This window comes from Chenopodium quinoa, unplaced genomic scaffold (genome assembly GCF_001683475.1).
Source record: "Chenopodium quinoa cultivar QQ74 unplaced genomic scaffold, ASM168347v1, whole genome shotgun sequence".
Lineage (NCBI taxonomy): Eukaryota > Viridiplantae > Streptophyta > Magnoliopsida > Caryophyllales > Amaranthaceae > Chenopodium > Chenopodium quinoa.
Window position 1 is genome coordinate 61,198 of NW_018745521.1, and position 26,918 is coordinate 88,115.

Consider the following 26,918-nt stretch of genomic DNA (forward strand, 5'->3'; position numbering starts at 1 on the left):
AATAAATGATGGTGGAGTAAAGATCAATTTTGCTTTTACCCTCTTTTCAGTCCATTTTGGTGTACCTACTGATCAAAAACCGGGATCACATTAAGGTGGAAATCAACCCATAGTTCATTAGCCTCTTTAAATAATACAGAGTACGAAGTAATAATATCCCTAATTATCTTTTCTTTTTCAGTCAGTGAGGTTAATTCTTTAATTAGTGATAAATTAATATCACCTCAGACATTATGTCAAAAAAAATAAAAATAAATAAATAAATCCTCAGACATTATTAGAAAATTTGAGTTTTAAACAACCTTCTATTTCTGAATTGCTTTAGCAGTTGACCATTAAAAACCACATGTCCAAATTACAAATTGATTATTGGATTACGTCAACTACAAGTTTGTTTTTCCACGTTATTTTCAACACAAAATCAGCATCTTCCCTAATCTCTATCTTCACGGAATATATGCAATGACAATCAAAGAACCATTCAACCAACCTAGTGTAATTAAGTAATACTCCTTAGCCCTTATAAATTACAATAATTAATTCAAGAAATGTCAACTAATCTTTGATCATCAAATTCTTAGGGGATTATACATTTATACTGATCCAATCCCGTACACACATCGCCTTTATATGGCTCGCCAAAAATAGATAGTCCGTAACATATTTAAAGTTAGCAATAATGATACAGAATCCTCAAATTCGTTAAAAATTTCCTCTATATATTATATATAGTGTTAACAAAAATCAAAGAACAATGAGATTTCCAATTTGGAAAAACCCTCTTATTCTGTTACAAATCATTTACAAAGGGGCCAAAAGCTTCTCCACTAATTGTGAGCCAATGGCAATGAATAATGGTACAAAAATGTGACAAATAATTGACTACATGAATGTTCTGTAAAATTTCTACAATAATTTTTCTTTACCCCCTGTAAGTTGTTGTACTTAAACCTATCAAATTCTTTTTTGTTTCCCAATTTTCTACACAACAATTAGAAATCTACAAACTAAAAAAAATATTCAAGCATTCCCGGTTATGGTCTTACGGAGTCGGTAAGTTTAGCAATTATACCCTGTTGCTGCTGTTGCTTTCCATGTTGCTTAGCTTGATGCTCAGACCAGTAAGACTGCGCGGCTAAAACCCTGTCCAAAAGATCTTGGGGAACTGGCTCCCCTCTCCTTTGCTGTGGTGAGATTCTTGCCGTGTGAACCAGTGTTTTCCACTTATCCTAAATAAAGATTAAAAAGATTGCGAAATTAACAAAAAGAAATAAATAAGAAATCCAACTCAGATCATGTGAGAAATGAAAGGATAAGCATATGCTCTTCATAAAACACAAATCGTAGGTTGTCTTAATAACAAGAATACAAAACCATGTGGATCACAGGCTTTTCACCCCCACAAGGGTTTTGGAGCTAAGCTTAGATTCATGTCTCATTAACAACTCACACATAATAAATTATCAACTATAAATTCAAAATAAAGTTTATAAATTTCAACTACATTTAATGATGTATAATTAATTAATTATACATTATCTTGCCAATGAGGAGTTAGCCAATCACTGTCAAGAAAGTTATGTACAAGTGAAGTAAGGTTGCTTGAGTCCCTAAAAGATGGAACCTTAAGTGCCAACAGAAGGAATCAGAACAGTGAAAGCAATGTTTGGACCACAACTGCGTAAGGAGAACAATAACTCGATAAGGCAGGACCCATACATGTCTATGTTGTCTATGTCTATGTTTATGTTAATCGATTCAAATCCTTATGAGCAAAAACAATATGCGACAGTGAGCTAATTAAACCATTCAAGAATATCTAAAATAGCATGTTAGAAAAGTATACAATTATAGAAAAATAGACTCTTACCTTCAAATCAACATAAGTTCGATGCTTAGCATTCTCAAAGGCGCAAAGTTTAACATCACGCCACCTGTGAAGTATGAAACTTGGCATTAGGAAAATTTAACATATGAGTGTATAGTGTATACTTAAGAATGAAAATATCATAACAGTCCCACAACCTCCTCCATTTGGGGAGGGAAGAGGAATAAAAGTCATGTACCTTCCAGTTCCTAGTTTTTCCACTGCTCGAACAAGTGCTTCTACCTCAGAAACAGAGAAGGGTCGCCTAGTACGGCGTTGTCCAATATCTGAACGCTTGGATCTTTGGTTCATAGGCACTACAGCTAGAGCTTCCATGCTTTCTTCAGGAACAGGCACTATAGCTTTAGATTTTGACAGAGTTTTGTCAGTCAGTTCAGTTGAAGGATATGAAACTAAGTCCTTGATACTTCCAGATGGTTTAATTGAATCAGTTAAAAAAGGTTTCTCCGGTGTTTTGATAGCAAAACTATTGCCATTAGGGTTAACTTGAGACCTGCAGAACACCAACAATAACACAGTCAGAGGCAAACAGCACCAGATAAACATAAAGTGAGAAAATGACAGAAGAAAGCAGTCAAGTACCTATTTACAAATTTGGGTGAGTCACATGGAACTGGAGGAGGAGGTTCTTGAGAGCATACAAGTGGAGAAGGTTGAGTTGGATTGTTTGGCTCTAGCATAAACCCAATTGTATCCATATCATCACTTTGGGATATACCAGACTGGAGTAAAGTTCTGTTGTCATCTCGAACCGTCTTTCCTTGGAGAAGTACACCAACACGCAAGCCTCCACCAAGAATAGTCGTCACAGCCTCTAAAACGGTTCTCTGTGGAGTAATCACAAATGATCAAATATTATTAACCGTGAAAACTGTCAAGCATCATTAACCAGGTAAAATAAAAAAAAATTAAGTCTTCATGCAAAATTAAATACAATTATGGGATGTATAGAGTAAAAAATCATGAAAACAGAATGAAAAACAAGATGGAAACAATTAAACTGTCAGTACACTTTCCAAACATAAACAGACACCACATCCCAAATTAAAAACTATATGTTCTTGCAAACAATAACTCAGTTGCATACCTTAAGTGAACCAACAGTTGTACTCTCCGGAACCTCAATGAAAAGCTCTGGTACTTTGAAGGACTTAATGCTAAGTCGCACTGCATTAAAAACACTTTACATGTAAGAAATTCTCACAGGACAAGCAATTATTACTCAACGGGTTAAATGCAACTAAAAAAACTCCAATAATACCTTGAGAGTTTCTAGAATTGCAAGATTTTTGGCGGCAAAGACCTGAGGATGGTGTCCCTTTTCCTGCATGATAAAGAAATTTGATACATCCAATCAGAATTTGCTCTTTACTAAAACTGGGATTACAACAAGCCAATCAATATAGATGAGGTAATAAAAAAAATAAACCTTCAAGCAGCTTTCCAGCTGAGGCATTCTTCTCATCATCTAGGCCCTTCTCAGGTGAGTTAGAAACACTTTCACAGCTTATGCCTCCATCATATGTCACCACCGAGCTTCGATCAAATAACCTTCGTTTCTTGAATGGAGTATTACGCTGAAACCTGTCTATCTCATAAGAGGGCCTCTTACTGGTGTCATTGTTCTTTAATCCACCATCTAGAGTGCCAAAAATTAAAACACATTGTTGTTAACATCATATTCCCTTCTAGAATGATCAAAGCCACTCATCATGTACAAAACAATTAACGCACCTGTGTTAGAAGGTTCATAATCCTTCAGTTTTGGAGCCGTCTTCCAGTATTTGGACGACAAAAGCTTGTTGTCTTCGTCACATGCGGGTGACCTGAATGCCTTCATTATGTTGTTAGGTTTAGAGCACTGAGAAAGAATTTCATCATTATCTTTACAGTTTATTTTTACATCGTTCCCCTCTTTCAGAGACGAAGCATTAGGATTAGCACCCCTACCAAGGGTCAAGTTAACATTTTCTTCAGAGTTGGTTGGTGCAGACGACTTGTTAGCTGTAGCATTAACTCCAGAAGCACCCCCATTAGTATATAGCTTCCTAATGAGCCCATTTTCTATATTAATGTCATCAGACTCCCCACATTTGGGGGAACTCCCATCTACTTTACAAGAATGTTTTACAAACAAGCTGTTGATTTTCTGGGTCACCAACTTTGAATCAGAATCAACCTTCTCAGAACACGCAGAGCTTGCAAAAGGAGAAGCGTCCATCCCTGTCACTTCATTCACTTTTTCAAGCTTCCCTTTAAATGAATCCCTCTGAAGGCCAGAGAAAAAGACACTACCTTCGGAACTGCCCTGATCATCATGTTCGCCTCCCAGTGTTTTATCAACATCCAGAGGCTCCTTCTTAACAACGACGTCCTTATCAATTCTGCACTGATCAAATCCAACAGCTGCACTACTAGAAGCAGAAGAGCATTCACTCTCTTCTAGCAACTTTCCAGCAACCGTGGCCAACAACTCAAATGCACATACTTGGCCACCATTTTCAGGTGTCTTCTGACGAAACCCCCGTTTCTGTAACCAGTTATACTAATACATCAAAATCGAGCAACGAAAGCAATGCAGTAATATACCATAACACAATCGAACAAACTTACCCGTATGGATCTAGGAGCTCTAGGTATAGCAGGCGAACGGTATCCATTAACAACGTGATCCAACGTTCTCTTTAACAACACCATTTTTCAGACATACATGCCAGGAAAAAGCTACAGAAATTCACAAATGGTAGGAACTAGGAATATCCTGTGTGACAGCAAAATCAATAAATGAGTCAATAAAACCAGAAATTATGCTAATATAGATGAGGTAATAAATTCTATACAATCTGTAAAGTCTGTATAACATAATTTAATCCAAGCTTTCCAAATCAGGCATCATTAAAACTTTGCATTAAATTTAAAACAAAATCAAAATAAAATTTTGATCATAATAATTCTGTTATGATCAAATAAAGTAATAAAATCTAACACGAAAATCCTCAGAATTACAAAACCCTCTCTCTTAAAACCACCAGAAATCAAGAATTATGAAGTTTTTGATCAATTGCTTCCAACAGAAGCCACGAAAAAAGTACATGAGAGCGTAAAAGCAACAGAATTACGCAACAAATTTACGAATTCCGGATCCTAACAACTTGATCATCAACATAAAAAGCAATTACAGATCAAATTAACAAAATTCGAACACAATGATCATTTGATCAACAATCCAAATCAACCAATCTGAGAAACATTTCCCAAAAAAAACTCAAAATTCAGCACAAATTCACCAAAACCTCAAATCAAACAGTTACAAATCTTACAATTCCTACAAATTCAGCATGTTAGATCAGAATTATGCACAATTACCAAAGAAAACCGCGAAATTCAACCAAAAAAAAAACCGCACCTGATAATCAAACAAACGAACCGATCTTCGTTCTTCGATCAAATAATAACTACCTAATCAACAACTGATAATCAAATAAAAAATAAAACAAAACAAAATAATCGTATTTTTTTAATTATTATTACAATGAAAAAATCTCAAAGAAGATACGTCAATCTTTCTCTCTCCTTTATAAGAAATTATGTATGATCATCCATTTGATTCATTTCATTTCAATTAACGAAGAAGAAATTAAAATTTAAAAAAAGAAAAAAGAAGTAAAAATTGTTTATGTTAGTTTGTTTCTCCCTCTAAAAAAAATGGGAAATTCTCTCTCTAGAAGAGGGGTTTGGTGGTGGGGACAGAGAAGGGTGTACAAAAACCCCGGGGTGTGAGGGAAGGGGGGGATTTAAATTACCCAACAAAAAAACTGCTTAAACCCCAACCAAATCTCTCAGCCACATAACCGGCTATTGCCGGTCATACGGTTATAAGTTAGTTATCGACTTTTTTTTATCATCCGGTAATTAATTATTTAAAAAAAATAATAAAAAAATTGAAGTACTCTTTTTTGGTTTACTTTTTAATTTTTGATTTATTTTTTCAGACCACTCCTTGCTAAATTCCTAAATTTTCTAATCTAAAAAATTTTGTAAGCCTCTAATAATGGGTTTAAGCCCCCGGCATTATCGTGGTTTCTTTATTTGAGAGTGTTGGTTTGGATAGTGTTGTGGAGATAATTCAGGACTAAACAATGACATTTTTGGGAACTTTTTGGGTTTACTATTTGTAATTTTTAGTCTGTTGAATTTCGTCTTCTTTTCTTCGTATATTTGGAATTTTAATTTTGTATGTTAAAATACTACAAAGTACGTTATTCTCACTCTTTTTTTTTCCTCAAAAAAAAAAAAATCTCACTCTTTTTTGTATTTAACTATATAAGTGATTTATTTGAAGTGTACCATAATACAATAATCCTTGATAAAAATGTGAAACATTATATGTTCATTCGAACTAATTAAAAATTTTGACAAAAATAATACTCCGTTTTTGTTTATTATTCGACTTATTATGTAAGAAAAAAATATATTTTGGATGATAAATCATTGATTGAGAAATTGTCTAAAATAAATTTATTTGTGTATTGTCCTTTGTTTTAAATAATCTATAATAAAAAATTGTGATGAATCTAACAAGATTATCTTATATATGAATATGTTTTATAATGAAAAAAAAATTATATAAGTACAAAAGTCAGAATAACACTTCCATTTGTACTTTTTGAAAACTACATCCGTTTTGTATTATCTGCAATATTTTCCAAAAACAGATGCTACATATTATGTGCAACAAACCAAAAGTTTCCTCTCTTAGTAAATTTTGTTGTGTAAAATTACCAGCATACCCTTACTAAATGTTACTTAACTTCAATAAATAACATATTAACTCTTTAACCCAATTAATTTATCCATAATTAAAACCCTAACCCACATTCTCTCTCCTCCCTCACAACCACATCCACCACCAACATCACCAATTTTTCTCTCTCCTCCATCTCAACCACCGCTACCAGCAGCCCTAATATCTCTTCACTCTCTTCTCTCACAACCACCACACCACCACCACCACTCAGATCAAGTCGTCGACCATTTCACCTCACCCTTGCCAGTTCGTTGTCGCCTCTTTTCCCCTTTTCAAAGTTGCCGCCCCTTTTCAAATTCGATGGTTTTTTTTAAACCAATACGAGGTGAGGTCTTAGTGGTGCTGCGTTTTGGATCTTGGTGGTGGTGAGGTGGGGTTTCAGATCTTTGTGGTGGTGAGGTGGAATTTCGATTCGTTTCCTTGGTGGTGGTAAGTTTCGTTGGGGTTTCAGATCTAAATTAGTGGTGGTTTGTTGGGGTTTTAGTTCGTTGGAGGTGGTAAGGTGGTTGTTTCGCTCGGTTCGTTGGTGATGCTGGCCTGGTTACGTGGGACTTTGTTCATTGGTGGTCTGGTGACGTGGGGCTTCGTTCGTTGGTGGTGAGAGTTGGTTGGGTGGGTTTTGGGTGGTGGTGCGAGTTGGTTGGGTGGGTTTTGGGTGGTGGTGGTGGTGGGGTTTCAGATCTTAATGGTGGTGAGAGGGTGGTTACAAGGTGGATGCTGGTGGTGTTTACTTTCTCTCTCATCCAATTAATCACATGTTTCTTTTTTACTAATCTTTGCTTAAGAAATTTTGTCTTGAGGATTGTGCAACCAAGTTTGTTGCAGATAATACGAAACGGAGAAGGTAGTACAACACTTTGATTCGTGTAAGGTTTTAGATACAAAAGTTAAAATGATTATATTTTTATCTATATCTCCTTGATTTCACAAATATTACAACAATTACCATTTTAAAAGTTTCACAGATATTACAACATTTTTTTATTTGCATATTTTTTTCTCTTTCTATCTTCTCATCACATAGGTCTTTATTTTTATTCCTCTGTATCTCTCTTTTATTCTTAGAATTCATGTCCCATATTAATGTTGTAATATTAGAGGAATAGATGAAGTATGAATGTATGATACATAACAATCTATGTGTAGTTCTATAAAATAAAGGGTATGTGCAGCAAAAAATTTATTTGGGACCTCTAGCTCTGCTTGACCATATATGGCGACACGCAGCAATTTATAAGTCTGAAATTCTATTTTTATCAAATTTAAAAAATGATGTTTATGTTAAAAAGCGGAACTTGATCGTTAGCTTAAGAAAAGGAAAGCACACAAGTAGGAGAGATCATCACTTATCAATTTATCATAAAGACAAGTCAGCAAGCATATACGACAACCTTAAAACAACTGAAAATTATGAACAACATAAAATAATTATCATATTATTATTGATAGCAAAAATAGGTGGTGCGACAAATTTCTTAAAGTGATATTATAAGGAAAAATCTAGAGGTTTCTATTTGGAATTATAAATTTTGGTACCTAGGAAAAATATATTGGGACACGAAAGTTTGAATATGTGGTAAAGAGAGTAATAGGATATTAGTAATGACAAAAGTATCTTGAATTATCCATCCTCCTATCTTATCGGCTCGTTGGTTGCAATCATCAAGTATTGGGTATGGTATGGTCCATCACTTTTTCAAAGGAATCCTTGAGTATATGCTCATAACCTCATAGCTTAAAAGGGTCAACGATCATTATCCATATTTCTCTCACATCATCATTCATCACGTACTATCTTTGTTCTTTTTTGTATACACTAATATTTATAGTTATAAATTTTGATTAAGAGGAGATGGTAAAAACATAAAACTAGCTAATTGGATCAAATACAAAAAATGTAAGCGTAGAATAATATCATTTATAATATGAGACAAAATCTAAGAGATAAACTAAAAAGGAAATTAGAGCAAGCGAAAAGGTACAAGGAAAACTTATAATTTCCTTCTATAGAATCTTTTAGTAGAGAAACTATCAACATGGATATTAATAATGATAATGTGTTTCCACTAGTCTTTGACTGACTTAAAATATCTACCATTCAAATTATTCAAGCTATTAGAAATTACCTTTAAAAAAAAAATAAAAAAAAATCAGGATTTTGACCTTTCGAAGGTCACTATTCAATTCAGATATTAGAGTTTAGGTTAAAGAACTAAATATTAAGTACATATTTTCGATGGGACTAGACAAATTAAAGCAGAAAAAAACAACTTTAAATTAAGAGATTATGATCAAATATGTTTCATTACCATTAGAAAATAAATGTAATAATAAGAATCAAATTAATGAGGTAATTTTGTTTTGGAATATTCCCAAATTTTCCACTGAAAACACAATGGTATCATTCTTCACGTACAAATACTACGGATGGCAAGTTACATATGGAGAATAATTTTGGATGAATTAATTAGAATTATCTTACAAAAAGATTCTAAAGCCCTCTTAATTTCACCTTATTTTTGCTGAACTTAAGTTATTTTTACTGAACTTAAATTATTTTTACTGATTTTCTGCTATATTTCTCCTTAAAGTTACTGATTTTTACTGAAAACTTATTTTTGCTGAATTGAACTTATTTTTTACCGAATATTATTTTTGTAAGGTGAAGTGAACATGTATCATATGGTGTAAATAAAAAATTCAGATTTGTAAACCTTGAATTGCTTGTTTTAGTTATAAGGAGTAATTAGCTGCAATGTACTTTATTGGGTCGGATCGGACAGAGCTGCTTTTGATTTTAGTGGCCCATAAAGTCTGCCCAAACCCGGGTATTTAATTGGGTCGGATCAGACTGGGCTGCTCTGACAACATTACTAACAAAGAATCCGTGGGCACCGTAGCCCAATGGGCCATGGGCCATTTCATAAGCATCGGTGTTTATAACTTGATATGTTAACATGTTGAGATTACTTTTTAAAAGGGTAAAAAAAAAAAAAAAAAACTTAATGCTGAAATTTAAGAAGTTTCTAAGATACAATTGGGCTGCTTTAGCTCTCTGATGTTTGGTTTCACGTGATACATGATATTTATGGGCCTAGATTGACGAAGCACACAAATTGGGTCGGAATAGCCCAATAACACGATTGCTCATTTGTTGTGATGTAGCCCTTATTCGCCTGTGTAGGCCATGTTGTCGAAAATTCTAGTTGTATTATATGGTGGAGTTAGCCGGTGATTTATTATTAGTACTACGACACAATTTTGTAGCACATAGTAGGTTAGATATGGGATGTGTTTATCGATTGGAATGATGAGCTTGCGGATGATGCAAGTTTTTTTTTACTAGTGATTTCAAGGTCTATAAACTTGATCGTAGTGTTGGACAAAGGTTGAACATTTGGGTAATAACTCAACCTTAATTGTTTATATATCAAAGACACCTAATTATTAACCAAATGTTATCTGCTTATTCAAAAGGTTTTATGAAGGTGAAGATACAAAGTCTATGATTTTTTTCTCCTATAATTATACCACCCTTATTTTAGGTCTACTTGTTTTTCTTACACTCCGTAGCTTAATTCATTCCTTTGATCATTCTTAATTTTTTAAATCAACCTTTTTCCTTTGATCTTTCTTTCTTTGTTTAATTTGGATTTTCTTATGATTGTTCTTAGCTTGGCTATGTTAGGTTTTTGTTCCTCTAATATTTTGATCTTTTTCTGAACTTTCTACTGTTTTTAATTATACCTCCCTTTTCCATCCTTGGTATGTATTATTCGTATTACATTTCTAGTTATTAATTTATTTTCTCTCATGAGCCCTACTCCTATTAGTATTATCCATTTTCATCCTTTTACAACCTTTATTTTTTAATAAACTATTAACTCATCACTTTTCACAGTATAGTATTTATAATTTTTCAACAAACCCCACTTATATTATACAAGGCCGGCCTCCATATATTTTGTGTTTGGTCTGGATGCAATGGAGAGAGTTATGGATCATGTGGACCCGTTTGGTCTGTCCAACTCATACATAGGAAAAAATAAGGCTGATAGAAAATCTGAAGATATGATTCCATAATTGCTTGTTTAAGAAACTTGGAACCAATATTTTTAAATGATTAGTGATTGCGTAAAGCTAAGCTATAGTGCAATCAAATAATTAGAGAGATTAGATTATAGTAAAAGGGGAAACATGCGTGTAATATATGATCCCTTTTGGCTAGGCAAGCATGTAGCATGTCTGCTTATATTATGTTTGGACGAAAATTTTTGTCAGTTAATTAAGAAAAAAAAAAGAAGAGAGAGGGAAGAGCTTAATTTTTCTAATAATGACAATAATAATTGAGTGTAAGACATACTTTGCTCAAATTGTAAAGAAAGTTACGAGACAAGTATAAAATGCGTCGTTAAGCAATTGCGGAGTACTTTATTTTGGCTATGATATGTTGGCAAGTTGAATCTTTTGTCACTTTGAAGAATGAAGAAACTTCTGTAAAAAAAAAAACAAAAAAAACCCTTCTGTATTATCAATACATGATCTACACATGTATTAGAGCATCTATCATTGAAATAATATATGTACATTTTTTGTGCGGTTTAAAGACCAAGACTTACAAATTCAAGTGACTTAAACTTTAATCATCTAAAATTTAGTTGGCATCTAAACAATTACTTGTACTACGTATATGGTACTAATGGTAGTTATAAAGTACTACAGAGTTAAAAAAAAATTCCAAGAAATTAAAGCTTGTATAAGAAGGACATGCACATAGAAGCTTTGTTGATTTTAAACTGTCCTTTTCCTCTTAAGTAAGACTTAACTCACTTGGTAAGACTTTTTATCACATATCCATTAGTTTGGAAATCCTTTAATTACCTCCTTCCCAGTTTCCAAATATTTGACCGGTAAGTATTGGACCAAAAAACCTATGAGAATTGAGATTTGATAAGAGTTCATTTTTCTTCTTACCGAGTACTATAAGTATAACATTGACAAATACAGAGTTAAAAAAACCCTAATACAATAAACTATTGTATCTCAGAGAAGTTCAAGTAATTAACGACAATAAATACAGTCATATACTCTATATAGTACAAGACCATTGTAAGGTTACTATAATTGCTAAAGCCCTAAGGCAAATTATTGATGATGGAATATGATTTATGAATATACATGAAATTTTATACGTTGCGTACAAGTCTAGCAATTTTATTGATGCTTACATTAATTATGTGTCATAAAGGAGGCAATATTATGGAATATTAACTAGTTCATGTTCTTTTCATCATTTATGAACTCATAATAGCGTTACGCATCATATACACGAAAATTGATCAAGAATTGTTATTGCCAATCAACTTGAATTTAGCTTTTACAATAGTAATAGAAGATCTACATACTTTGTCCCAAAGCAACACTTTATAAAACAAGCTAAGTTAAATACATCAAACTAATGAAACTATTATCACTAATAATAGCAAAATTGCTTATTATAGATTGCTCACTTTGGCTAAATGAGAGTGGAAACAAGCAACCTCTTACCAAGACATAGGTCGTCACTATATAAACTAATTATATCACACTAGCCTCTTACTACATACATTAAAACTTACCAATAAATATCATAATAAATACATGAAATGATTATGAATGAGAGTCGTTTTTTATATATTGGAATGAAAATTTCTAGGAAGAGTTCAAAAGTTCATGTTGTGTATGACAAAAAGCTAGTAACTTATGTATGTACTTATATGTAGGATGTCAAAAATACAAATATAAGTAAAATTGACCTCTCCAACAATGCAATCTATATGAACCATATATGTTTTGAGTGATTTTGTGGAATAACTTGTAACTACAGAAAACAAAAGCAATAGCTTGAATGCAATTTGTGCTTCTCATGGACCCCATGAAACCTTGGGAGACCATTTAAGTGGTTGAAGTTGTCCATTTTGCCTTTAAATTTTTTGTCAATTTAGCCGTTTATAACGAATGCGCCTCTCTTTATTAACTCAAGACCGCCATGGGCCTTTATGTAACCCACTAGGCCACTAGTGGTCATATATGATTTCAAATAACATTACATGATCTTGGAAAATATTTTTTGTTTCAACAAGATTATGCATCGATGATTTTCGGGGTTCCCAATGGGCCTTGGGGATGATACTCTGAACATTGTATGTATATATGAACTTTTTTGAACATTGTACAATTGTTTTTTCTCCATAGGGTTAGCTAATTAATGAGACTACAGTTGTGAAACATATATTATTTTTTCCATTTTAAATTTTAATATAAAGATTGTAACCCTTAATTATAGGTCATTTCTACTATAAAAACTTTTTTCATCATGGATGGAAATTTGGGAATAATTGGACCCATTGAAGGTTAAGAAAAATTATTGAATTGAACTTATTTGAACCCTAATTTTAGCTTGTTCATTTGCCACTCTCTTTGGGGCCAACTATGAACTATTTTGTTAATTTTTGGTAGGTAGAAAATAAATGTAAATAAATAGAAAAATCAACCTAAATCCAAACTTAATTGCCTACTTTCCGCTCTCAATCTCTTCCTTCCCAATAAAAACCAAGAACAAAGGGTCAACTGGTTGACTTTTGATAATTTATTTATTTTTATACAAATAATGTTGGGTGAAACTTCACATGCCACAAATTTATTTATTTTTAAAAAAAATATATAATAAATTAAGTCATGGGAGCCCCAGAATCCCCGGAAGCTAAGGTGGAAGTGTTAGATGATGAAACAAGTAAAGAGGCTGGCAATTTGTAGTTGAAATACTAGTACTAGTATAAATTTGGAGTATAATATTTTGGTCTTCCTATATGATATGATTTCTTCTAGATTTGGTTGATAAGATCAATAAAATTGGACACTTGTCTTTATATTAGGACTTCCCACGTACTTGCTACACTTGAAGTTTTGAGATACATACATGATACACCAACCTAAATTGCCTCCAACTGTTTTCATCCTCTCCCAATTTAATTCACATTGCCACCTCCTCCCACAGTCCCACCCCATACATAAATTAAAGAAGTTTTTTGAGATAGTTTGGGTAACTATTTCCTTTAGTTGTGATAATTCGGAGTATGTTTGATTGAAATATCTATAAGCAGAACTGAAAACAAAATGAACGTAACAATTTTATTTGTATTAGCTCGTAAATTTCTCTCGAAAAAGTACTAATTAGATTGTTTAGCATAATTGAAAAGAAATTGAATGCATTTGACTTTCGTTTGATTTTAAATTTTTCTGAAAGTTTAAAGTGTGTCTCCTTAGTTGATGCATATTTACGCAGCTAATTTGAGTTTCTTGAATAAAAGAAACAATAACCTTTCTTGGATTTTATTAAGTTTATTATACGATTATGGTTGAATGTATTTGTTTTTCTCGAGGAAAATGAGTTAAAGAATTTTTGTGACACAATGATAGAACTCCCAAGGCTTGGTTCAAGAATCAAAATTTAGCACAACGGCAAGGTTTAACAAACCATAAACACAAGCTAAGCTCACGTTTTTCATATGATAATCAAAACTCAAAACTGATTTTTATTAAATCTTAACCACGTATTTATAAGCTAAATAACAAAATCTAATCTAACTAGGAAACTTATCCTAACTTGTAAAGATAATATTTTGCAAATATAATCTTTAAAGTTAAGCTATATACAAAGTATGTAATACTATACATACATATATACAAAGTATTAGGGATATGGGAAAAAAATCATACAGTCAAACTATAACTTTCTCAATCTCTTATTAAAATTAATGGTCACATTGGATAAAAATAAATGATAATATATGACTATATGTCAAGTATTAGGCCCTATTATGTTGAACTAAAATAAACTAAATTAAGTTGAAGTGGCATAAAATCAACACCTCATTTTTCACTCACCAAAAAAAAGAACCCATAAGATTTTTTCCTTTAATTTTTTTTTTCCTAAAGAAAGTTCTTGGAACCTTATTTGCTTATCCTTATCTCCATATTTATTTATTTTTCTTAATAGTGACAACCTTGCACTTTGAAGGTACCTCCATGCAAATATCACCTTGAGGTTGCATGAAAATTTTGAAGAGATCAACATGAAGTTGACCATATATTCTATGACTAGAGATAAGATTTTTTGATTTTACACCGTATCAAGTTTTCTTATTTTAATATTTAAATAGGTAATAAACTAAGATATTTCGTATTTGATGATATTAAATTGTTATGTATTACGTAGTTAAAGAAAAATTCAATGTAATAATGACAAAATTCTAATAACATCTTTGATCGATGTGAATTATTTTAGTCTTCCAAACAAGTTGTAAGGTCTCAATTTACCAAAAACGTAAAAACTATTTGATAATTTATATGAGTATTATCTATCAATGCTGCCTATAATGTAATATCGTACAAGTCATAATTAAAGAATTACGTGAATTGTGAAAGTTTTCCTTAGTTTACCAAAATTTAGTTGAAATTCAAAATTTGCATTTGGTTTTCATGGAGAAATGTTAATTTAAATCATGCATGCCAATTTTTATCTCTGATTTCCACTAAGCTAGCCAACTTAAGTCTTCATAAGTACTTGGAAACATAAAGATTACAAAACACCCCCGAGTATATATTTTGTGGTGAATTGTTTAGATTTTATGATTATATTATTAGGGTCAGAATTCCCTCTCTATATTCTAGATCATGTGTAAGTACAATTTCAATACTTAGCTTTATTTGGACGAAGTGAAGTACATATTCATTCTTTTGAATGTTGTGAAAAAGATTAGAGATTTGTCTTTTATGACAACCTAGGAGTTAACGTGTCACTAACTGATGATTCTGCCCTAAATCCTTAGTCGCTCAAATTAATTACCATCAACTCTTAATCTAATTTTATACCATTCATTGATGCATGATAAGGTCCTTGTCTCTCCATTACATCTCTCTTTTTATAAATTATTATAAGTTGGATGTATAATGACAAGTTTAAGATGTTTCTTTCATCTATATATAAAGAGAGTGAGGTTGGGTAACATATATCAAATGATCGAACAATGACACACATTTTCGAATATATCAACTTATTTATTCCATATATAATATGTGTATGTGATTCGTCAATTTCATGTACATATCATATTCATACTCATATAATTAGCGTATGTATTCGTTTTTGTGCAATAAATTATAGGCTTAGTAATAAATAAAGAGCACAAGTTGTATTGACAAAGTGCATTGTCGTAGACAATTATAGCGTATGAAATTAAAATCCATAACATTTAACCAAATCAAAACTATGAATTATTAGGGATCGGTGCACCATTTTTGTGTCCATTCTAGAGTTTGACGACTAGGTTGTCTTTTAAAGATGATAAAGATTCCTCAAGGCAACTAAGAAAAAGGTAAAAAAAAAGAAAAGGATTTACAGTTGCAATTAAACCTGGATTGCAACTTTTACTGAAAGAAGATTCAAAGAAGAGGGCAAATAGCTAGCTAGGAAAGTGAAAAGTCAAGTAACGATTGCCATTCATGGCACAACTTGTAACTGAAGCAAAGCTTTATTTACATTACCTTCTTTTTGGTAACGCCCTTTCATTTTTTGGTACTAAACTTCCTAACCAATTATCTTCGTACATCTCTTTCTATTTCATATCTAACCTTTGTTTTTCATTAAAGGCCAGTAGAATCATCCTAAAAGATAAATTGCCATCAAACTAAAATGGAACGTTGAAGATCTTGCATAGTAATTTTATAGATTCTTCATTGCGTAAGAATAGCACCATATATACCACTACAGCACATTAGCACTATGCCACTATTACTATGGCTTAACAATAAATTTCAATAAAACTAGAGTAAGTATTAATGATTAACTCCAATCTTAACTCGAGCGACTTTAGATTGAGTAGATTTCACCATGTACCCAGTACCCCTATGGACTGTGGTCCTATGTTTTATATGATTTAAAATGTTTTTTTTTAATTAAATCCAAAGTAGTTACTAAGCTATTGTGAAAAACAAACCAAAAATATTTAATTAAATTCATACCATGATAGATGACCAAAATATTAAAATGTCAAAGTTAAAATTCAAACCCAAATCCATTATCTATTTTATTACAAATTTTTTAATTAAAAGAATTAAAAAAGATATTATTAAACGAGATTTTAAAGTTAGATTAAATCTGGTAGATTCATAATAAATTAGACCACATATCAAGAAATTCAAACCAAATTACCTTGTTTAAAATTTCAAGTAAGAAAAAATAATATTATTCATGGCCGAAATGAAAAATTGTCAAGTAGACATGGAGTAACCAAGCAATAATTTATTTACGGAGTAATTTTTATCACTATCACAAGAATTTTGGTTAGAAAAAGCACTCTACAAGCTAGGTTTACTTTTTTTTTTTTTTCAAATGAGTGGAAATGACATTTAATGATTCAGGTGACACACTCCTCTAAACTATACGGAATAGTACTTCTCCGTAAAAAGCAAAACCCTAACTTCAGCCCAAAACAATTAATAAAAGTAAAGTAAAAAATAGCAACTGTAATCAATTTTAGAAGTTTAATTAATGCCATTAAAAAAAAAAACAGGGTATACTCTATTGGCAAACAGACAGTCATAAGACTCATAACTGAGTACGAGGGAGCTGTGTGATTGATAAAAACCACCCATAATTTACGCCCTTTTTATCCCTAAAAAAGAAAAAGTAAAAAAAAATCCAAAAAGCAAAGAAAAATCTACGAGTATTAATAAAATTACACATTACACAAAATAGAGTGACCAACCAGCATTAATTACGGAAGAAAATCAACTCCTTTTTCCCTCTTTATAAGTAGTCTTGCCACTCCTTTGCTCCCACCACCTCATACTCTATACACAACACAAACTACTTTCCCAATACCCCCTGAATTTTTCTTCCTAATGGCCTTTATTATCCAACCTTTGATTTTCTCTCTATGTTCTTTTTTTGCTCTTGTCCATGCTAGGATCCCTGGTGTCTTTACTGGGGGCGGTTGGCAAAGCGCTCATGCTACCTTTTACGGTGGCTCTGATGCCTCCGGAACCATGGGTATGCATGCATACTATTGTCACATTGTTGTTGTATTATTAGTGTTATGTCCCGGGTTCTAGTGGTCCGTATGTTCTTTTAGCCTGTTTGGTTTGGGAACACCGGGACATTCCAAACTAGAACATACGGACCACTGGTATTAATTTAATAGAATTGAAATTGTTAACTGAATTATTATTATTATTATTTTGTTTTTGGGAATTGTAGGAGGTGCCTGTGGGTACGGAAACTTGTATAGTCAAGGGTACGGGGTGAATACGGCTGCACTCAGTACTGCCCTGTTCAACAGTGGCCAGAGTTGCGGGGCGTGCTTCGAGCTCAAGTGTGCTGATGACCCGCGCTGGTGCCACCCGGGAAGCCCTTCCATCCTCATCACTGCCACCAATTTTTGCCCGCCAAATTACGCGCTGCCTAGTGATAATGGCGGTTGGTGTAACCCTCCTCGCCCACATTTCGACCTCGCTATGCCCATGTTTCTTAAGATTGCTGAATATCGTGCCGGCATTGTTCCTGTTGCCTTCCGCCGGTAACTTTTCTTTTTCTCTCCTCTGCTTTTGCTCTGTTTTGAGTGTTGTTCTTTACTCTGTTTTGGTGCTTTATTTTATTTGTTGTGAAAGAGAAATGTGATGATTTACCAATCAATATGTGACAGTTGGGAAAGTCGCGTAAGTTATAAATAACCCTTATGTTTCGGTCCAGTAATATTGTTGCAAGTAAATTACAAGTATGTAATACTTCGTATAAGTGTATAACTAGTCCACCTTCGTCCACTAAAAACTAAAACGGTTATGATACATGTAACCCTTTAACTATTAACATGCAATTTTAAAAAGGTAAACTTTTACTCCCTGTGACAATATTATATGTCGTGTTATCAATGCGTAACAATTTATGATATTTCCTTTTTAAGAGAGAATGAGCTGCAGTATTAGCTTACACTACTAATGCAATCGTCTATAATTTGTAAGTTTTAAAGCCTTTCCTTTTTTGGAATAAAGCATCTCTAATTGTTGAGTTTAGGCTTTTCTTTTTTGAAGTTGTTATGAATTTGGCTTTAGAGAAAAAGAAGTCAGATTCATATTTGTTGCATCTTTATTGCATGGATGAAAAGGCTGCCTCTTGAATCTTATTCAATTTTTAAGAGTACTTTGTATGGTACTAGACCTACTAGTACCCTTCCCTATTTATTTGTCATTTATATTTAATTGTCCAAAATTTTATAGAATTAGTGAAATAAATGTTTTAAAAAAATTTATTTGGAATATCTTTTATTTTACTAAATAGGTAAAAAAATTAATTAGGATTTTTGTAAATTTTTTTTTTTTACAAATGGTTATCTTACGTTTTCAATTAAAGAAAAGCCAATTTTTAAAATGAGTTTTCTTTTTTTAAATCACATCTTATCACTCAATAATCTTCTTTCAAAAAGATATATTCTTGACCCTAGGGTGGAAGTAAGATCAAAACCTTTGCTTGACATTTGCCCAATTGATAAGGATAATTTGAAGTACATATTCCATGTTCCTAATTAAAGAAGGATTCTATTCAGATATATATTATATGCATAATAGGAGTACTATGGTTGATTGAGTAAATTGATTAACTTTTTACTCAATTATTTTGATGGAAACTAAAGTACTAAAATGACGAGTATTATTTTTATTTTCAATATGCATTAATTAGAATAGACGGTTCATTAAGTACATAAAAGTAGAGTCACAAAGAGTACGATTCTCTAATATTACTCAATACAGCATGTATCACACACTAACCTCGTGAGGACATGACCTAATATGCCACACAAGCAATATTTTTTTTTTAAACGTGGTTTGATGGATAAATATGATTAAATTTCTTTTTATTTTTGGTTGTAGGGTTCCATGTCGAAAGAAGGGTGGTATTCGATTCACAATCAACGGCTTCCGTTACTTCAACTTGGTATTAATCACCAATGTCGCAGGTGCTGGTGATTTAGTAAGGGCGAGTGTTAAAGGATCAAAGACTGGGTGGATGAGTATGAGCCGTAACTGGGGCCAAAACTGGCAATCCAACTCCGTTCTTGTTGGTCAAGCACTTTCATTCCGTGTCACAGCCAGTGACCGTAGAAGTTCCACCTCTTGGAACATTGCCCCTCCTAATTGGCAATTTGGTCAAACATTCATTGGCAAAAACTTTAGGGTCTAATAAAGTCCTAATAGTATCCGAAATACCAAATGTACCCCTATTTAGTTGTCACTTTTCTTTTATTTTTCTTCCCTTAATTTGAGGGAAATGGGAGGAAAACTTGGGGGTGTTTTTGTCTTTTGATAGTCAAGTGTCTTTTTGACTTTGTAGGTGTGATTGGAAAAGAATGAGTGGGAAAATTGTAAAAAGTCGAAGCGGCTAAGAAAAATGGTGATGAAGCCCGCGACTTTGCTTATACGAAGTACTAGTTTGTGTTATAATTGACCAATATGATCTATAATGATATATGAATACAAGTATTTAATCTTCTTAGCTAATTGGAGTTGTTAGCTACCTTAATTGTATGCTTGATTTGCGTTATAATTCAAAAAACATACAGTATATAGTGGTTCAAAGAGTAGGAAAATGGAGAAATACCAACTATTAAGTGGACAATTGTAATATCTAAATCTAATCCATAAGCTTTGTATCAAAAGTTATTTAATTTGTCTCAAATTACAAATTTGAATATTGTAGAAGTATGATTGATACTTGTAAAAGTGGCAGTGAGTTAGGGCATTAGGAGGAGTGTAGGAAAAGTGCAAGGAAATTGTATCTTCGAGCTCATTGTGACAATTTCATTAGCGTCTACTTGATTGTTGATGTATTAGAGCATTAACAAGTGCATAAAAATGACCCTCGAAGCTCATTCTACCTTAAACCCTACGCTAACGTACCTTGTTTTTTGGTAATTCCTACTTGGATAAACCCATTTAATCAATTATTCTAGCCTTCTTGGCGATTCGTCCATGGTGTTAAGTGGTATTGTTTGCCAATGTGCACTATGAAGCAAAATATGTTCGTTGATGCGTGAAAGGACTCTTACTCGCAAACATTTAGCTTTGGTACTCACCAACACACGAAGGATCTTGCAAATTCGGTGAAGGCTAGATCAGTAGCCTCCAGCAAGCAACCACATTATAATCAAATTATACAGTTGATTAAACATATTTCAATCGTGATTGCAATGTGCAAGAGCCATTTACAATTCTCCTAGTAATCTCATCACAATTTTAGTTTCAAAATTCCTAAACTTGCAAGTTAGCAGTGACATGTTTCCCTGAACATTGCAACTCCATCGAAATCTTTGATCAGAATCTTATACTATAGCATGAAATTCGATAATCATAAACCAAATTGAACCCAGAATGAGATAATCTTGTTCATACTCCTCAAATTTAATTCAGTTTTATACACTTCAGAATATCAATTTATCATTTACAATACATTTTTCTAATTTCATGCATGCTTCATCTTCTAGTCTCAAACAATCGCACCAATTGCTGAACTCTGATCCTGTTCAACAACTCAAAAAAAAAAAAAAAAAAAAAATCCATGAAGAATTGAATCGAATTAAAAGCATCAAATAAATCAATAAAATAGAAATAAAGAACATAAATTGATTTGACAAAAAGGGCTCATATCAAGTGTATTTGGAGAAATCAATCATAGTAGGGAAGATAAACAAACCCAACAATCTAAAATTCGAAATTTTAAGGAGAGAGAAAAAAATCCAAGATTTGCAAAAACGCCATAAAATTACAGAAAAGCTCAACCTTTTTAAAAAAATTTAAAAAAGGGAGCGGCATTTTTAGCAAAATCAAAATCCTTAAAAATCCCCTTAAAAATTCAAATAAAATGAATTAGATTGAAAGAATTTGAGCACCCTACTCCACCCTCTCTCTTTATAATCATAGCCCCATCTGCAATTTTCACAAAGGTCGCGAGTTCGAAACCCGGAAGATCAATAACAATTTACACAAAACACACACACACACACACACACACAAGAAGAGGAGAGAGAAAGAGAGAGAATAAGGAGATGGTGGTTATGGCGGCGGAGAGAGAGAGGGTGTTGAAAAATAGAGTATAATCATTGCCCTTTTTTTTTACTGATTTTTTGTTGAATTGAAAAATTGATTACTATTGATAGAAAGAAAGATAGGAAGGAAGGAAGAGAAGTTACCTTTTCTGGATTAATTGCAGAGCTTTAATGGCGGAAGAAAGTGGAGAGAGACGGCGGTGGGAAAGGAAGAGGGTTTTGGTTGGGTTGGGGTTGAGGCTAGGGTTTTAACAAGGATATATTGAAGAGATTGTGTGTTTTTCAATGGGCTGTTGCAATTTGTTTTGGGTACTCGACTACTGGTTGATATAAGTGACAATCCCACTCACTATGGTAGTCATTAATAATAACTAAAGTTGTTACTGTATACGCTGAGAATTTCTTACTCGTAGTAGTTGATACTTGATTCTCGATATTTCAAGATTTTAACCAACTAAATAAATTATTATGGAGTATTCACTTTTTCTTGGCTAGTTTTGTACTAGTAATGGTGAATAGAGGTTGAAAAGGTGTTATTTTTATGTGACTTGCAAACCTTGGTTTATGGAATGGATTATGATTTGAACTTGAATCTTTTTTGTAAAATTTATTACATAGTAACCTTTTCCATTCAAGTATTGATAGTTGAAATCTTGAAATTACTATGAAGCTCTATAAAGAATGAGTCTCTTCTGCTGGTAATACGAAGTGATTTGTTGCATGAATAGAGCATTGGATTATAGGCACTAATGGTTTGGAGTAGAGAAGAATTAGTGCAACAGCTAAAGGTTTACTACTTTGAATGCTAAAGCAAATACATAGATTACTCCTACATATTTCTTCCTTCCAAATTTCATTTAAACAGAATTTCAGCAGCTTGGTAGCATCAGTTGGCAGCTATGTTTACTGTTTAGTGAATCGTAAAGCCTAGCTACCTACAAAGAGTGTATTAGCAAGGTCATAACAAGTTAAGCACTCGACATACCCTTGGTTGCTTAGCTTTAGTCTACTACCGCCGTTTGCGTTTGTGTGTTTTGAGCTGCTGGATTATGTACCCTATTACCTCCTTCAGACTCACTTCCCTTTCCTCTCTGATGTTCCAAACTTTCGGAACTGGATACCTCCCACTGGGGTTGTACTCGTTCAGTTCCATCAAAGCAGTGACCACTGCTTTGTATGCTTTCTCACCCCATTCTTTTCTCAACTCTTCCAGCTTCTCATCACTCTCATCAATGATTGCCTGTCATTCAGTCAAATTAATTGAGCAAATGTGCCGGAGTATAAGTTAATAAACTTATTTAGCAAAGAGATGAACCATCACAGTATGTTATCACGAATTAGCATACTTTTGCATTGACAGCTTTATCTCAACTTGAACTCTAAGTCTCGTGTTAAATATCTCACCAACAGGTAAGTTACTTATATCAGCTAGTACAATAAGGGAGCTACTGTATTACAATGCAGTTAAAAGATGTTTGGATGAGTCTCAATTTCAAAGTCTTATAGTGTTAAATTATCACACTTCAAATCTAAACATGATTGAATTGTAAGTATCAAGTATCATAGCTTAGCTATTGATTTTATATGCCTGTCACGACACTAAATCTTAGTCAAGTATCATAACAGTAAATTGCTCTAGTACCTGCGGATTCCCATTTATGATATTGTGCTTGAAAGGGTGCCATTTTGCATCTTTCAGACGATCTTCCCAAATTGAGCATACTTCAGCACACTTAATCCCTTGATCTTCTTTTGGAAACTTATCAGCACATGCTTCAAGGAATGGTTTTGTGTCTAGTTCTCCCATTCTTTTAATCCCAAGCATTGTTCGATTACTCAGTACTGAATGCAGACCCTGAAAAGTGAAAATGCAGATCTATAAATTTCTACAGTTAGTTAAATTGGTTTTCCACAAAAATACATGAAGATATAGAACATACACTTAACAATTCTTGCTGAGCCTCCAGGAGCTCATTGTTGCTTTCGCGCTCCTTGAGTATAAGAATTTGGTTGAGGTTTTGCAAGTAAAGCACTTCATCTGTTTTATCCTCCAATTCTTTCTTTAGAGCATTAATATCAGTGTTTGAACTACCTGTCACTTGCTAATCAACCAATAATGCTCAAGTTAACTTTGATCCAAAACTATGTGCAAGCCCAGTCTATTGCAACCTCATTGCAGGTTCAGATTTACAGTAGATTTCTAAAGCTAAATTCGGAAAAAAAAATTATTAATTAGTCTGCATGACATATTACATGTTCAGATACGTATTTCTTTGCTTCTGGTAGCTAGATAACAAAAAAAAAAAGGCGAATTTCTTATTACTTCATTAGTGAAGGATAACAATGCAAAGGTTTCTGCCCTTTCTGGTATTAAGTATTAGCATACAATTGTGCAATATAGAGGAGATGAATATGGCATGAATTTATTTTTTTGTGTACTTGTGTCAACAACGCACATGTACCTATTTATCACAACAATTACACAATAATTCTTATAAATTCTTACTATCTGAAGTGTAATTATGTATTTCAATTTTTTAAGAAGAAAACGCTGTATCTATGTCTTAATGATGGACTAACCATTGAATGACTTTGCCCTTCATTACTTTGAGGTCCACCCACGCCTTGCACCAACTCTCCAGTAACCTCTTTCGTGATAGTTTTCAATTCTGATTTCAGCCTTTTGTTTATTCGACTTATGCTCTGCAGCTGATTTTCGCCTAAAAGAACAAACAAAGTTAGCATTTTTCTTATCACATCAAAGTAGTCTGATAATATGTGCTTTTTATTGCAAAGGTTTCATCTTTACAAACATAAACCGACCTTGGATGTTTAATCTGTGCAGCAAATCTCTTTCCTCCACCAGCTTTCTTATATCACTATACATCTCACTACAAGTGTGCTTCAGGTCATTAATTTGCTGGTCTTTGCTATCAACCTCATTCATGAAGCTAACAAGTGCTCTTGAAGTTGATTTACAAGCTGCATCTTTCTTCTTGTTCTCCTGCTTCAATTCATTCATCCTCTTGATTTGGTCCTCAATCTCTTGAACGAGGCTGGCAACAAACTTGGAAAGAGATTCACAAGTTTGGTTATACTTCTGCTCTACTTCCATTATTCTTGCATCTTTGTCTTCTATCTCCTTACACAAGCTTGCAATTAATTGATCCAGGGAGCATGTTGTGTCCTGGCTCTCTATCGATAGGCGTGTAGACGTAACTATGGTCTCTGCATCATAGTAAAATGTTAAAAGCAACCTGCATCATCATAAACAAAGTATATGCTAGCGGAAACATAACAAAAAAACAATAGTATGATGCCGGCAATTAAAGTCTATTGTTTCCAACATCAAAAGGTTTGTACTCTGTCATTGGCACACTTTAAGGAACTTTTTCACCACGAGTTGGTAATCAACTAATCGTTTATGATTAGAGTTTGGAACATGACACTAGCACACTACTTACCGTAAATAATGGGGAAACAGATGAAAACATTCCATCTATTATAAACGATCTATTTGTAAATTCATGTCATTGTAACATTATTATTATGAGGGATTGGGACAATGTGACAATTAATGTTGAACAGAAAGAGTAGCTGCTCGGTTTCATCTTTGGCATTGCTACATTTACCAAGCCTTACAAGTTTTCCAAAAATTGAACCCTTTAAGGCTTCACATACCCATTATTGGGAAAATAACTTGCATGATCTAACCACAAAATGTACTTCACCCCATTTAACTAAAAGGACTATCAACATTCGAGCTACGTTAGATAAAAGCATTCCGAACAAAGATTAGCCCTAACTTAGCTTTCATAATTCCAACAATCATTATATATGAACACATCTTATTATTATGCAGCATCATCATATCATCGTAGGCTCGTAGCTACATTTATGATTTCAGACCAGCCTAAAAAAACATGCAATAATATTGCCAAATCAATCTTAACTCAGTTGATTGTTGCACCTGAAAATAAATAATGGTAATAATAAGGAAAATTGACAAGTCAACATTAAAAAATAAATAAAAAAATACCAGAGAATAATTAGGGAATTTAATAAATAATTTACTTGCACCAAATTATCCATTGCAGACCAAGTGACCCACACCATAACTAATTAAAGTAACTCCACTTAATCAATAAATAACATAAACCCACAATTTCAGTTTTTTACTCAATCAAACCAATAATTACAACCTTTTCATCAATTTTTATTTTATTTTTTATTTTTTTTATTTTTAAAATAGAACCATAGTACAAATAATCACATAATATCCATTTTAATTGCACCCAGAAAATATACTAAAACAGAATTAATAACTAATCAAGTATATGAAAAAAGGAATAAATAAAAATTTAGTTTAATTGATGAGAAAGAGAGAAAACCTGAGTGGATAGTAGAGGAAAGAGGGTGGGTTTGATGAACAGGGGAGATTATTGTTGTTTCTGAGCTCATTTTTTCAGCAGATGATTCTTCCATTTCCACCAAATTTTGATACCAAACCCAGAAATTATTACTAAAAAGACGACATTTTTATCAACAATTATTTCTAAAGAAATTTGAGTGATTTTTTTAGGGAAAAAAGAGAGAGAAAAAAAAATTAAGTAAAGGCTGAAATTGTGTAGTTCAAAATTTCTTCAAATAGCACGCTAAAGAATCACAATTCACAAATGATGTGTGCACCGTGCAGTAAGCCAGTAAGTCGCCTACGCTATTACGCTTTAAATGCTATGTTAAGATCGGCTAAAATCGTTAATGCTCTCTCTTAAATAATTTGCACGTCGTACTTAGTTACTTACCAGCAGACTAAGGTGAACTGTCACCGTGTTAGTGTGTTACGAGTACACTGAGTACGCCCCTCTTTAATCTTAAGTACTCGAACATTAATGATCAAACTAGCACATAGACAATTTGGGTTGAGTTGGTAAATCGATGACCAAATGAGCATGGTGGTAAACATACTAAACAAGTTGTGTTGAGTTTGGTCCGACTAGATTTTACCTATCAATCATGGTTTATTTTTGGGATAGTATGGAGTAAATTTAGGATATACTTGTATATCAATTACCAAATGGTTTGG

General features: G+C 32.9%; 3 protein-coding genes across 4 annotated transcripts; 1 reads left to right on the forward strand and 2 right to left on the reverse strand.

Moving 5' to 3' along the window:
* Positions 1–698: 698 nt before the first annotated feature.
* LOC110715285 (telomere repeat-binding protein 3-like) lies at positions 699–5,670 on the reverse strand. The gene is made up of 10 exons (XM_021893849.1): positions 5,295–5,670; positions 4,502–4,649; positions 3,623–4,418; positions 3,318–3,527; positions 3,150–3,212; positions 2,976–3,055; positions 2,471–2,715; positions 2,067–2,381; positions 1,871–1,934; positions 699–1,229 (listed from the first exon to the last, which is right to left on the reverse strand). Exons 2-10 carry the CDS (start codon positions 4,583–4,585, stop codon positions 1,035–1,037), a joined length of 2,052 nt encoding a protein of 683 aa, XP_021749541.1. The 5' UTR covers positions 4,586–4,649; positions 5,295–5,670; the 3' UTR covers positions 699–1,034.
* Positions 5,671–17,556: 11,886 nt separating this feature from the next.
* On the forward strand, positions 17,557–20,288 carry LOC110715286 (expansin-A4-like). Its single transcript, XM_021893850.1, has 3 exons — positions 17,557–17,787; positions 17,995–18,313; positions 19,662–20,288. Exons 1-3 carry the CDS (start codon positions 17,640–17,642, stop codon positions 19,969–19,971), a joined length of 777 nt encoding a protein of 258 aa, XP_021749542.1. The 5' UTR covers positions 17,557–17,639; the 3' UTR covers positions 19,972–20,288.
* An 871-nt stretch (positions 20,289–21,159) lies between these two features.
* On the reverse strand, positions 21,160–26,566 carry LOC110715295 (factor of DNA methylation 5-like). Of its 2 annotated transcripts, XM_021893863.1 has the most exons (7): positions 26,224–26,566; positions 24,656–25,060; positions 24,413–24,552; positions 23,773–23,934; positions 23,475–23,687; positions 22,818–23,072; positions 21,160–21,306 (listed from the first exon to the last, which is right to left on the reverse strand). In XM_021893863.1, exons 1-6 carry the CDS (start codon positions 26,315–26,317, stop codon positions 22,842–22,844), a joined length of 1,245 nt encoding a protein of 414 aa, XP_021749555.1. In that variant the 5' UTR covers positions 26,318–26,566; the 3' UTR covers positions 21,160–21,306; positions 22,818–22,841. The 2 variants fall into 2 exon arrangements, 1 of the variants encoding a protein (XP_021749555.1); XR_002510281.1 differs by lacking the exons at positions 22,818–23,072; positions 23,475–23,687; positions 23,773–23,934; ... (1 more) ...; positions 24,656–25,060; positions 26,224–26,566 and adding an exon at positions 21,977–22,238.
* Positions 26,567–26,918: the final 352 nt, after the last annotated feature.

Excerpts from the sequence above, each read along its gene's own strand:
- LOC110715295 (XM_021893863.1), bottom strand. The coding sequence starts at position 26,317 with ATGGAAGAATCATCTGCTGAAAAAATGAGCTCAGAAACAACAATAATC. Across the intron at positions 25,061-26,223 it reads TTCCTCTACTATCCACTCAG|AGACCATAGTTACGTCTACA; the intron begins GTTTTCTCTCTT and ends ACTATGATGCAG. Across the intron at positions 24,553-24,655 it reads GCACAGATTAAACATCCAAG|GCGAAAATCAGCTGCAGAGC; the intron begins GTCGGTTTATGT and ends TTGTTCTTTTAG.
- LOC110715285 (XM_021893849.1), bottom strand. The coding sequence starts at position 4,585 with ATGGTGTTGTTAAAGAGAACGTTGGATCACGTTGTTAATGGATACCGT. Across the intron at positions 4,419-4,501 it reads GAGCTCCTAGATCCATACGG|AAACGGGGGTTTCGTCAGAA; the intron begins GTAAGTTTGTTC and ends AACTGGTTACAG. Across the intron at positions 2,382-2,470 it reads TCACCCAAATTTGTAAATAG|GTCTCAAGTTAACCCTAATG; the intron begins GTACTTGACTGC and ends GGTGTTCTGCAG.
- LOC110715286 (XM_021893850.1), top strand. The coding sequence starts at position 17,640 with ATGGCCTTTATTATCCAACCTTTGATTTTCTCTCTATGTTCTTTTTTT. Across the intron at positions 17,788-17,994 it reads TGATGCCTCCGGAACCATGG|GAGGTGCCTGTGGGTACGGA; the intron begins GTATGCATGCAT and ends TGGGAATTGTAG. Across the intron at positions 18,314-19,661 it reads GTTCCTGTTGCCTTCCGCCG|GGTTCCATGTCGAAAGAAGG; the intron begins GTAACTTTTCTT and ends TTTTGGTTGTAG.